General features: G+C 37.6%; 1 protein-coding gene across 3 annotated transcripts in view; it reads right to left on the bottom strand.

Moving 5' to 3' along the window:
* Nucleotides 1-1,914: 1,914 nt before the first annotated feature.
* The window catches only part of Lrrtm4 (leucine rich repeat transmembrane neuronal 4), a 788,581-nt gene continuing 776,487 nt past the window's right edge, over nucleotides 1,915-14,008 (bottom strand). For 2 of the 3 annotated variants that reach the window (XM_028871388.2, XM_028871389.2), the window contains exon 4: nucleotides 1,915-3,653. In XM_028871388.2, coding sequence (XP_028727221.1) covers nucleotides 3,432-3,653 — 222 coding nt within the window. In that variant the 3' untranslated portion in view covers nucleotides 1,915-3,431. The remainder of the gene's footprint in view (nucleotides 3,654-14,008) is intronic. The other variant, XM_028871386.2, reaches the window with a different exon arrangement.

The raw sequence follows: 14,008 nt of genomic DNA, 5'->3' as shown, positions 1-14,008 counted from the left end.
GTAGATACATACTCTGTATTATTAATATTTATGAAGAAAATGAATCATAATATTTGGGAAACTGGCTGTTCCAAGCTATATTGAGTTTGGTATATAGTTGTTTTTAGGGCTTATTTTGAGTCCATTGTTCTGTGACTATTCCATGAGACTCTTCAGCTTTCAGACATCCAATAAATAATCTAGTATAAAGTCAGATTTCTAGTAAGGAGAGTTCTAAACAAGAGTAGGCTTTCTTCTATAGGGCTTTCTAACATTCTAACTCAAACACTCAGTAGAATCAACATAATTCCTGGCATCTAAAAGACAGTGGAAAATCTTTATATTACCCTCAGTCACCATTCTGCATCATGCCATTCTTTCAGGTGGTGGAATGTGCAGCTCTCTAGGACAGTTAGATTGCATACCTAAGCACATGAATGAACCAGGAATGGAGTGAAAGTGACCTGCATAGGAAAGTTTGCCTGGTTGTGTAGATATCTACAAGGCAATGCCGCCTGAATGGTGGTTTATTGGTTCCTCACATCTTTGCTTATAAAAAGCTTTCAGCATACAGATAATAGATTTTTTTCTTTTTCGTTTTTCTCTTTGCCTAAAGGATCAATAATCTAATGTTAGTTTTTCAAGCCCTCTGATGAAATATCGCTATTTTTTATTTAAGGTATCTTTTCTTTGAAGCCTGTTATGCAGTATTAGGCCTGAAGTTTGCATTTCAGGATGTCTCCAGGACTACACAAGGAAAATTGCACTCTGATGTTTTCTTGTTTACCTGTTATAAGCTTCAAGATATTTGCAAAACTCAATGCAAACTTATTCTGTCACATATAAATGATATGCATATTAAAATAAGTTCTTTGGAAATTTTCATGTTTAGAAGCTCAACATTTTCATAATGCTGTCTGTTTCCCTAACAGTTCACCTCACTGTTTATGTTTGACTTTAGGCAATGGTTGGGCAACTACGGTAATTTTAAATAGCAGGAGGAATCATGTCTACTTGGTATGCTTTTGGTTGTAAAATATAGAAGTAGACTGAACAAAGCTAACTTTGATCAAGATTTTTAGATGAAAAATCAATTATCATGAATGTGCCTGATGGTTTCTGTGAGAAAAGAAGATATCTCCATTTGAAAAATGGGAAAGATACCCATCAGTGAAAAAAAAATCATTTTAATTTGGAAAGTTTATTGGCCAAATCCTAAAAGCAAAGTCATTGCAGCAAAGAAGTATTTTTAAATTTTAAACTCATGGTCAACTCTTCCTATATTCATCAGTAAGAAAATACATATCATTTAGATGATAAATACTAACAAAAAATAAATAATTGGGCAACAATGGTTCTTTTAAATGTGAAAATAAGAGCTGTCTTCATTGAGTTTTCCTTCAGCACAACAGTTACAATTTTCTCATTTAATATAGAGGGTAACTTTAATTCTAATTTAGAATGGTACTTGAATAGAATGATGTTGAAAAGAAAAATGTATGTTCAGTACCCTATCTGGCTTTAGATAGCTCTGCTTTGTAGTTATTTATAACTTTGATAAAAATAATTTATAAAGCTCTTTTAATGTTAATTTCAGAGTTTAGACTAAATTTTTTAGTTCTTAAGGATATCTACAAAAATCATTGTCAAATACAAGATATTTTAAGAAATGTAAAAATTGCCTTAATAAATATCCTCAGCATCATAGATGTATTTTGTTTTAAAAAATAAAACTACTCAAATTGGACCAAAGACTACCTTAGGGAAGTGTCCATGGTGAGTTGGAGAATTATACCAGAACCCTAATGACAAGTAGAAAATCATATGACAGTCTGATAGCTGCATCATTAGAACTTTGGATGATTTTATTTTATTTTTTAATGTGTGTATGTATGTTTATATGTATATGTGTATGTGTATGTGTATGTATATGAATATGTATATGTATACGTGTGGATAAATCCATCTCTGTGCATGTGTCTATGGAGGACAGAAGAGAGTGTTGGATTTCTTGCAGCTAAATTATAGGTGATTGTGAATAGCCAGATATGGGTTCTAAGAATAAAACACTGGTCTTCCTCTGCAAAAGAAGCAAACATTCTTAACTACTGAGCCATCTCTTCAGCCCCCATTACCTCCTTTGAGAGATGATTTTAAAAAATGATTGCCATGTATTTTGCTGTGTAGTTACTAAATCCCACATAGCTCTGTCTTTCCTACAAAATCATACAGTCTTTAATTATCCTACTGATACATTTTTCTCATGTTGCACGATATGTTTTAGAGTAAGGGTACCTCTAAGTAATTTTTGGAACATGTTACTATCTCAGCTTCATTTCATGTATATTTTCTACAATTATTGATGCTTCTCTACCTGACCATGGGACAGAGAAAACCATTGACAGATTCCTACATCATTACTCTGACACCAGGGAGGAACATTCCACACATATGAATATGGGCTATGGTATATCAACCGCCAAATAATGTATTTTATTTTTCAACATTTTTTCTTTTATTGATAAAAATTACACAAAAGCTAAGTGATAATTAAATTTAAAAGCAATATTACACATTATATTGAGTTTAGAAATTCATCCCTTGACAGTTTCTTTTACTGGACCATTCTTGTCAATTGTTCACTGAGAGCCTCTCTCTGCTGAGGGTAGTTCTCAGGTTCTTCTCCACTCCAGGTGTTCACTGGCCTGGTTATCAGGTTTCTTGCCATGATGGATACCAATGGAGGAATAAACCAGAGTTCTTAGTACCATCTATAATGTGTACTGAAGGAATATACACTTTGATGTATTTAACTCATTCCCATAGTTTATTGAATGTTGTCGTCAATTTTCTTTACTTGAGGTCAGTGCAAAACTAAATCTTCTTTTGGTGCCATGTAAGTACTCATATTTAGAAATAGAAAGTCATTCCACCAGGAAATTAAGAAAAAAATAAAATAAACAAAAGAATAAAACCAGATTTTAAAGGAAAAACAAAACAGAAACTAGGTCTCTCAGTGTTATGCACACTTTACAAGGAAAACTGTATTGTTTCCCCAAAAACTCCCACCCTCCCCCTTGTGGTTCTCATCCCAGGAACCATGCAGTGTAGAAAAATCAAATATACAAACAAACCTATAGATAGCTAGGGTGAAATCTATTTTTATAAGAACTTAACACTCTTGACTATTTACATCCGGGAGTACTTGTGTTTGTTTTATGTTTTAAAGCAAAGAAAGTTCTGTGTTCTCCCGGGTGGGTGGCAGGTTCACCAGCTGCCCAACCTTATAAGCAGTTTGAATTTTGTTTTGTTTTGTTTTTTCTCACTATGCCCTAAACTTCTGTACATGAGCAATGGACTCTTGAGGCTGGAGGATGCTGGAAACCTCATCTCCTTTGTGATGAAGGTCTCCCTTCTCCTGGGAGCTCTGCATTAAGGAGTTGGCTACATGGTTAGTTTGTTATTCTCTCCAGGTAAATGGCAGGTGCAGCCGACCTGGCTATGGTGGCGATGAAGCTGTGGTCTCTCCCAAGCTCCAGGCTGGGGCTGTCGTCCTGGTCTATGGACACAGCCTCATAGGCCTTGTTGATGTGGAGAGGCTGGTGGGCCTGGCAGTACCCGATCACTGGTTGGTCGTAGCTGTAATATGGCAAGGGCTTCACATGGTGGGGTATCTGTATGTGAGAAGCAGAGAAAGTGATTGGTTAGTGCTAAATGTTAAAAAGAGAAGTCAGCTCTCCCCTGGTTCTGTTTTTGTTTCCCATGCTGATTCAAATCTTCTCTTGCTTGAAAACAGCAATTTTCCAAATTAATGGCTGTTATTTTGGTTATCATAATTCCTAAGTACTTTGCAGGTAAATTATATACCAAGTATTTTTTATGCTTTTTTTTTATTCCATTCTCATTTGGCATATTAACATGAAAATGTTAAGAACAACCTAGATATCTATGAACATGGACAACATACATCATACCTAAGGAAGGCAGCTTTTCTTACCACTATACTATAAAAAGTTGATTCTGTGCCCTGCGTTCTTGTGACTTTATTTAACCAGCCCTGTTTGGTTCTATCCTAGGTCTCTGGGCTATCCAGCCTCTGGGTCTTGACCCTCCCAGGCAGTGTCAGCCATGGGCTTCTTCTTGTGGCATGGGCCTCAAATTGGACCAGTCACTCGTTGATCACTCCCACAATTTCTGTACCACCTTTAACCCAGCACATCTTGCAGGCAGGAAAAAAAATTGTAGGTCAAAGGTTTTGTGGCTGAGTTGGTGTCCCTGTCCCTCCACTAGAAGTCTAGCCTGCTTACAGAAGATGGTTGGTTCAGGCTCTGTATCTCCCATTACTTGAAATATTTTTAGGCTCACCCTCATAGATTCCAGGAAGTTTCCATTGCACTGGGTTTCTATCTCACCCCTCTCAATTCCAGTCATCTCTCTGTAGCCAGAAAGATTTTTCAGTCCTGCCTGGCTCAGGGGTCCCTCAGTCACTTATAAAATAATCATTCAGAATCTTAATATTATCTACAAACCTTATGGCCTATGGTAGGCCTCTTGCTAGCTAGCTCTTATAGTTAATTAATTATTAATTAATAATTAATAATCTATGTATCACCCCATGTTTCGCGTGGCCTTATCTGCATCCCATTACATGTTGCTCCTGGGATGGTAGTCTGGCATCTCCCTTATTCTGTCTCTCTCATCCTATCTCTCTCTTGGATTTCCCACCTGCCTCTAAGCTGCCTTGCCATAGGCTAAAGCAGCTCATTTATTAACCAATGGGAACAACATATATTACAGCATCCCCCAGCATCTTCCCTAGTATTCTCTCCCTCTAGCCCTCTTCTTCCACAGGATCCCCACTCAGTCCAGTCCACCCATAAAACCTATTCTATTTAACCTTCCCAGGTACATGTTCCCCCAAACACTAACCCCTCGAACCCTCCTTGTTACTTAGTCTTTATGGGATTTTAGCATGATTATCTTTTATTTTACAGCTAATATCCATTTATATGTTAGTAAATATCATGTTTGTCTTTCTAGGTCTGTGTTATATCACTCTGGATAATTTTTTCCAGTTCCATCCATTTGCCTGCAAATTTCATGATTTTATTTATTTATTAACAGAAGAATAATGCTCCATTGTGTAAATGGACCATGATTTCTTTAAAATTCGTAGGTTGAGGGACATCTATGTTGTTTCCAGTCTCTGACTACTATAAATAAAGCTGCTATGAACACAGTAGAGCAAGTGTCCTTATGGTATGGTGGAGTATCTTTTGGTTATATGCCCAGGGGTGGTATAGCTTGGTCTTGAGGTATATAAATTCCTAATTTTTCTGAGGATTCACCATATATTGATTTCCAAAGTGGATGTACAAGTTTGCACTCCCACCGTCAATGGAGGTGTGTTCCTCTTGTTCACATCCTCTCCAGCATGAGCTGTCACTTGTGGATTTGATCTTAGCCATTCTGACAGGAGTAAGATGGAATCTCAACATCATTTGGATTTGCATTTCCAAAATGGCTAAGGATGCTGAGGGGGTAAGAGGGAGAGGGAAGAGAGAAGGAGGGAGAGAATAGTAGAGATGGGCGGATATTTGCCATTACAAAGAGAACAAATGTGTATCTTGGAGGAGAAAAGCCTGCAGAAGTGAGAAGAGCTAGGATCTTACAAGATGTTAGTATGGACTTTGAAATGTTGAACAGGTAGTTGTGATACTGAGGGAGCCTAGAGGCCAGCATGGGCTTTGATATGCAGCCACAGGTGTATGTCAATGGAGCCATATGTCCCTTCTGTCAGGGGTAAGGGAATCCCTTTGGCAGATGGGAACCAGTTTCACAAGTTCCTGAATAATGCTGCTGGCTTTTGTCTAGCCATCAGTAATTACCTTGTAGTACATGTTGAGTTGGGCCTAAACTCAATTTTTGTTGAAACAGTAGGCTTGCCCTTTTAAAGTGGGGAGTACTCTTTGAATCTGACATTGAAGCCTTTTGTTGATGATAAGGGGCAGTGTTCTCTTCTGTAACTGCTTCGCAGCTGAAATTAGTTTGTCATTGTCCAAATGCAGGAAGGCTGGAGTGGTGGTCAAAGGCTGGAGATCATGGAAGCATATCACGCAATGGCAGGAGACTTTTGTTAGAAGCATCTGATTTACTAACCCAGCCTGAAGGGATAGGGAGTAATCATACTGGCTGCACTGGTTTGCAGTGACTTTTAGCATAACCAGGTGTTGCTAGTTCTTCAGGACCACCTGAGGATGGTGAAACCCAGGCCACTTTGGAGCAATCTGCAGGGCTATATTTGACTATGGATGGTGTCTGTCAATTGAGTAGAAATCTTTTAGGACAGATAGAGACTAGGGACAGAAGGCATAGTTAAGGAGCTTAGGGGAAAAATCTTTATCTTAAGTCTACATTTGAAACTTCTAGGCCTGTGGTCCTGGATTTTGGCAACAAATGCATGTGAGAAGCATAGTTAAGAAACGAAAATGGCAACTCCATGGGTGGAACAGGGAAATTTTATTGGGGAAGCAATGAAATACAAGATGGGAAAAAAACCTCAAAGGTTACAAGGAGAACAGCTGTCTTGGAAAAGAGGAGCCTATGAAGTGGAAGGAAGCTTTAAGATGTATAAGAAATACTTGTGAGTAGGGGCTGAGGGAGCCTGGTGGCTAGTATGGACTTTGATATGATGATAAGTACTACAGGTATATGTCAGTTGGAAAGTCATATGTCCTTTCTGCCAGAGCTAAGGGAAACTACTCCTTTTGGAAAATGAGGATCACATTTTGAACATTTGCTTTTATAAACTGCCAGAAATCCTCCCATAGTCCTTGTTGAGCTGAGCTTTGACTCAATTTTGGACCAATAGTGGGCCTACTATTTTTTTGTGGGGGTGGGTTCGGTACCCTTTGGACATAACAAGTTTTTGTTGTGATAACATCTTAATCACCTCTTTAATTAAGAAAATATCATAAAAATGTAAGTCATGAAAACAGAAGTGGGGACTGTTGGGGCCAGTGAGATGGAGATGGAGAGAATGGGGAAAACAGGTGATGACCTAAAAACACATACATGCACATAGGCAAGCAAAATAAAAAAATATATATAATTTTAAAAATTAAGAAGAAATGAAGTGTGGTATAAGCATAAAAATGTTAAAATGAAATCCATTTCTTTGTATGCTAAATAAAACATTAATTTAAAAATAAAGGACAAAAATTAGGACTCTGCTAGTTAGCTTTCTTTTCTTTAACTACACAGTTGTTGTGAAGCAATTTTTTTGTGAGATAAAACCTTCCATCTTGGAGGGAAGATGTTAAGACACAGGACGTTCAAAAGGGAAGCGAAACATTCCATCCTTCAGGGAAGTTCAATAACCCAGGAAAGAAACAGCTTCATGGCGTCCCTGACAGTGATCAGATTGTCAAGGACCCCTACTTTCTCAAATCACACATAAGCAGTAAGGACTTCTGAAGGACACCTCTCAGAAGACTCTTTGACAAGTCTAGCTGCCTGGAAGAGGCAGTGAGCTACACTCTTAACTACTGTGTCACATATCCAGCCCCATTTTTATTTCTTATCCATTCAGATATCTTTGTAGAAGGTAGCAAACTGTCTAGACATGAACTGTCATTTCTGTGTAGGGAAGCCCTGTGGGATTTTTTAAGTGAGTCAGATGATAGAGGAATGATTTGTGTCTTGAGTCAACACAGCTCTGACAAAGCACAGAAATGGAGGCAGACAACTTTGTTCAGGGAATGGAGCAGGGGGAGATATTTTGGGAAAGACTTTCCTATGTATACAATGATCCATTCTTATTTTGTTATTAATATGTAGAAAATAACTTGAAAAAGAAGTTAAAAATTTACCAAGTAATTTCCAAGTACAGAAACTTTTACTGGGCACAGAATATTTATTCTGTACCTTTTGTTTTTTCTTCTTTTTCTTCTGTTTACTATTTTTTTAAGTTAATTTAATTTTATGTTCCACAACATAGGTGTGGAGGTCAGAGTACAACTTGCAGGAGTTGACTTTTGTCTTTTACCATCGCCACCCTTGCTGATCAAACCCAGGTCATCAGGGAGGACAGCAAGTGCCTCTTCCTGCTGAGGCATGTTGCCAACACTTGTTCCACAATTTTCACTCAAAGGAATGGCTCAATTTTCTCTTTACAGATTAACCAGGTTAGTGTAAAACATCAAAGTTCACATGAAGCATTGGCTGTGGCTCTGTCCACGCCTTCTGTTGTCATGGTCTCTCCCATAGTTGTTGTAGGTGGAAGACACTGTAATCCAAAAGTATGCAGTAGTCTTGTTTGTAAGAGGAAGTAAGAGACTCATGAGCCTTCTCTACAAACAGGTTCATCTGAAGATGAAAACCAGCAGCTCATATGTCAATACTGTTGGATTTTCCATGTTTTTTTTAAAGCTCTTATGTTTACAATATTATGTAAGAGAACAATTTCATAGCCAAAAAAAATCATGAGGTTCAATGTCATTTTGATTCAAATATCAAGGGAGCATTATTAACCCCAGACATCTTGATATATATGTCATAGCATCTCTGAACTCAGAAAATTTGTTTTGCTTTTACAGTTGGACTGTTTTTTACTCTAGTAAGCAGGGGCCCATGGCATTTTCTCTATTGTACCTGAAACAAATTCTTACAAGCTAGAAACCACTGTAACATTTTTTTTTCTTCCAAACTGACCAATGGCAAAATAAATAAATAATCAAAAGCCGAATGAATTGGCCAGCTTTGAAAGGATAACTGCAGCATTTGCTCATTTACTCTTTGAATCTATTCTTTGGGGCATCATGTAATCAATTGAAATTGTGGTTTTGGAGCAGCTAGGAGAAGGAGGTCTTGTGCTTTATAGTAATAATGTACAGTACATTAACCACCTGGGTCCCTGTGTGGATTGTTGTTTCCAGTAGTCAAAACAAAGTGTCCTTAAGTTCCCCTTATATAGCTTTCATGGTTTTGTAAATGTGCTCTTACTACTTTACAAAAGGGTCCCCATGCTCCACCCATTCTCTCCTGAGCTCCACTCTGTAGCTCAGCAGAACAACACTATTTAAAGATGTCCTCATTAGCATGCCTGGCTGCTCATTGGCTGCACTGAAAGCTATACTTTATTTAAAGACAAATGCATGGTGCACAGAATAGTAAGAATCTGGGAAATACATCATGCTCTTCTGTAGTTCTAACTTCTCTGGGATATATGTACATTTGAACATAAGTCACATGTAGGCTTCCACAGAGGTGTATTTTATAACTACATCTGAAGTAGGTTACAGAGGGAAGAAGCTAATTACAAGTAATTTTGATTCTCCTGATTGCTGGCTATACCTCTGAAAATGGAGCAGTCCTGGCATCTCATTGGCCTAGGGTAACATTGAAAGTCTTTTCTGATCTTAACAAAATAAGAAATCTACTGAGAATATCTACTCCAGTGCTTTAAAGCTTAGCACTGTCCTTGGAAGCATATTCTGCACTTTTGGTCTTCCAGTTTCCATTTCGAGAGATGCAGGGCTCACAAAGGGGTATGCACAGTGCCTAATCAAAGCTCTCAGTCCTATCCTGTGCATCAAGAAGTTCTCAATCATTACTGAACTTTCTGGTTTTCCTAAAAACATCATTTACTTTTTACCTTGAATAAGTTGTTTTTTTTTTTTTCAACACAGCAGAAAGGTGTAAAAACAATAAACAACAAACACAACAATAATCCCCAATGAAACAGTTCTCTGAATTATGAGGGCCCATTGTATTAGTATTTCAAAGGCAGCCATTATGTAAATGGCATATTTTATATTTTTGGAAGAAAGACTGAATGAATTACAGAGGTATGCATAGAGCTTCAAAACCTGCAATAATGACTCTGATTCCATAATTTTATATCTGTAATAATTATATTTAAAAAGAGAAATGAATGTGTCTATGCAGTAAGTGTGAGGAAAATATAAAATGGATCCTTGCTAAGTTTGATCAAATACTTTGGAAATATCAACATGGAAATCCAATAGTGTTTCTTCCTTTTCTCAAAGGTTCAAACATTAGTTATAGGTAGCTGAAGTGTCTGATTGTTCTTAAATTACTGTGGTCTATCATAAGTCTTATTTATTAACTTTTCATGGCCATTGTTCAGATATCAGTATGAGTTCTTTTCACTGAAGTCATAAAAAGTTGATTTTCAATTTCCTGAATGACATTTGGATTCTAATTTCCAGAATTAAAGGGTTATGTCAGGCTATTCAGACCATTTAAAAAGTATCATCATATAAATCCAGAGGAGGGATTCAATACAGCTGAATTGCTTAATGAAGATGGACACTTCATTTATTGGAAGTGAAACTGATTTAAACTGAATGGCAATTGCTAAGTGAATGTGTAACTTTGACTTTAATCCTTTTTACTCTTTAGTATGTGATGAGAATCAAACATGTACATGTAAACAAGGTGGGGAACTGGTTTCATATTTCAGGAATGTTAACTGAAAGCTAACAGAACCTTAGCCGATTTAAGTTAGTTGGGTAAAAGAAAAACTTAGTTGCCCCTTCAGCATATTGGAGGCAGAGATGGGAAAATCCCACAAAGCTCAGGGCTGACAAACAGCATGGTGCCCTGTCTCAAACAAGGTGGGCACTGAAGCCCAACACCTGAGGTTATGCTGTAACCTTCATGCTGGTGCAATGTGCAGACAGACAGTCACACACACGAGCATGTACACATAACACACACACACACACACACACACACACACACACACACACACACACCTTATAGTAGAAAATAATCTCAAGAACTCAGGAGTTCATGAGAAATTCAATGCATTAGAAAAATGGCAAGATTTACTAATAGGTGAAACCAGAAACATGAAGTTCTCCTTGTTTCTTCAGTGAATGGTGCCTTGCTCCAGTTTATATATGAACTTGGGTGGTATTCTATTTGGATTTGTACTAAATAGCTTATACTACCCTACACTTGTTTTATGTAAGAATCTGTCTTTTTACTAATTAGAAGGTAGTGGTTGCTCTTTGAACATAGAGCAGATGAGTCTCCAGTACCTCCTCTGTAACCGTGTAGTGAATATTCAGTAAAAGGAGAAATTATTTTACAATGTAAAATTGAAATAGAATTCTCATGTAAGGGAGGTGCTTGAGTTTCTCCCAGGCATATGCCTTTGTAAAACAAAATTTTATACCCCAGGGTAGAACTTCAGAGCCAACCAACAGATGCAGGAGGAAAACCCCAGAAGGTTTCAGAGGCATTGACAGAATGAAATGATGACTGCTCTGATTCTAGAACCATTTAAAGGAATTTCTAGGAGCCTGGCTGTTTCTAATAGAGAGAAATGTTGAGATACAAGTTTAATTATGGGAATAGGATACACCCATTTAGAAAATGCAATTATAAGTTTTATTCTGATTGACTACATTTTAGAGCAGCAAAGCTGAATGGTACATAAATAATGTTGGTTTTTATTCTTTAAATGAAAAGTGTATGGGTCTAAGGTAATGCCTGGATCTCTGCCATAAAGTATATGCTATTAAGGTACAATTATATAAATGTGAATTTGCTATCATAATTCACTTATTTATGGGTTCATTCATTCATTCGCATGACAGATACTTATCACAGGGTTGCCAAACTCTATCATGAATCAGTGCTAGTTTAGTCTTTCTATAAACACAGACTCTAGTGTTTACTACTGGCCTTTCCTTCGACAGCATGAAAGTAGACATAGGCAAAATGTGGATGAATATTTTTAATATAACTTTACCTAGTGTCATAGTTAGCTTTACCTTTGAACTTGGCAGAGCCTAGAGTTGTCTGAGAAAATAACCTCAATGGAGGGATAGTTGTCAGATCAGACTGGCCTATGTGCACATCTAAGGGAGGATTGTTTTGTAAATTAATTGATGTAGGAACGCCCAACCCACTGTGAATGGGATCATGTCCTGGGATAGTGGCCATAGGTGGTATAAGGAAGCTGATTCAGCAGGAGTCCAAGTGAAGGAAGAGAGTCAGCAAGCAACATTCCACCATTGTTTTTACTTCAAGTTCCTCCTTGAGCTCCTTTCCTGACTTCCCTCTGTGACAGACTGTGACCTGGGGATGTAAGATTAATACCCTTTCTTGTCCTAAGTTGCTTTTGGTTAGTGTTTTATTAGTGTTATGGGGAGTGAGAATACTTATGGAAATGGAATTTGAACTTTATTTAAGGCTCATGGGTTGCAATATAATACAATCACTACCAAAAGTAAAACTCAGCTTGTTTGGGTATATTTCTGTAATCTAGGCATACAACAGTCCTCTGGGTCTGTAAAGAAGAAGAAAATGAAGCTGCTTTATCTGAAGAAATTATTCCCAGCTGAATGAGTGAGATGAGCCTGGTCTTCTCTGACTACCATTGAGGTTGAATACTCATAGTAGGGAGAACAGAGTCCCCAGCATGTGAGCACTCTGGATTTCCAAGTGAAGACCCAGGTCTTGCCCAGAATAAAGCTCTCAGTGACTCTCAGACAAAAAGCTGGACTCACACAACCTTGGTACTTGGAATTCAGACAGGAAACTTCAGGTGAGAGCTCTGAAGTCACCCCGAGGTCATATTGGATCAAGCATGCTATAGGAGGATCAAGGCAGACTGCTCTTTGAGTGAAGAGCTTATGGGATGCTCTTAAAGCAGAGAGTGAGCTCCTGAGCTGGGGCAGCTTCTAACACAGGGGAGAGAACTGTGGTGATTCTGTGAAAGAGGTCACTGTGTTCAAAGGTCAGTGAATCATAAACAGTTAACCCACCTCTGCTTCCTCTTGTACCAAAGTTAAAAATATGCCTTTTTTTTTTTTTTTTTTTTTTTTTTGTATTTCTCAATCTTGCTCAGCCCTCTCTTATACCTAGGTCTTGATATTCATAGTTCTTTTTTTTTTTTTATAGATTATGCTGTCTTTTTCTTCTATGTTTTCATTTTCTTTCTTCCCAATTCCAATGGACTTATGCTAATCTTTTGATCCTCTGTTCAAATGTCATGTTTCTGGAGAGGTCCTCTCTAACCACCTTATCTAAAATACCATTCCATTCAGATTTACATATATAAGTTATCCCTTCTTTCAAAGCCCTGTTTATTTTCTGCATAGCTTTTATCAAAATGTTAAATAGTCTTAGTTAAGTCTTGTTAACTAGGACTTGTTATGACTTGCTAGTTTCTGCCTCACCAAGTTGCATTCACTAGGTCCTTTCATTTTCTTATCATTGATGATATTGCCATCCTTCAAGGCATTATCAGTTTGGAGATGTGCATATTTGGTTTGAAGTTAGGACTAATTCAGTTGGGTAATTTTAACAACTATCATTATACACATGTTTTCTAAATAGCTACTTGTAGGTGAATTTACCTTACCTTGGTGGTGAATTGCCCATAAATGTTCAGTCAGCTGGAGAACTCCTTTAGCTAAACGTTTCGCCATGTACTCCTTTTATTTTTAAAAGTAATTTAATTTACTGGGATGGCTGTAATAGCCCACTCTGTTTGCACTATCAAGAAGAAAGGATAATTCTGTGTACTTAAAAGCAAATAAAGACTCCCACTTTTGAAAAATACTCACACCTCCTAATTATTTCTATCAAGTGATAAATTTAAAAGAGAGGCAAAAGAATGAGTCACCTGAAGTATTAGCAAGTAAGCAATGAGGAGAGCTTGAAACATATTGAGGACTGCTAGAGAGGACAGTTTTAGGCATTGGAAATATCAAAAGTCAACACAGTGGATGGTATTAGCCGTCTCTTGTGGTTAGTCCTAGGGAGAAATGATGTGTGTGTGTGTGTGTGTGTGTGTGTGTGTGTGTGTGTGTGTGTGAGAGAGAGAGAGAGAGAGAGAGAGAGAGAGAGAGAGAGAGAGAGAGAGATTGTGTGTGTGTGATTGTGTGTGTGTGTGTGTGTGTGTGTGTGTGTGTACCACCCAGAACTACAGCTGTCACTGTCAAGATCACAGGGTTTCTTTCCTGATTCTGAATAACTGTATTCCAAT

The sequence above is a fragment of the Peromyscus leucopus genome, chromosome 3 (genome assembly GCF_004664715.2).
Source record: "Peromyscus leucopus breed LL Stock chromosome 3, UCI_PerLeu_2.1, whole genome shotgun sequence".
In the NCBI taxonomy this organism is placed as follows: domain Eukaryota; kingdom Metazoa; phylum Chordata; class Mammalia; order Rodentia; family Cricetidae; genus Peromyscus; species Peromyscus leucopus.
Note: the sequence above shows the minus strand (reverse complement) of the source record. Positions and strands in the feature narration are given on the sequence as shown.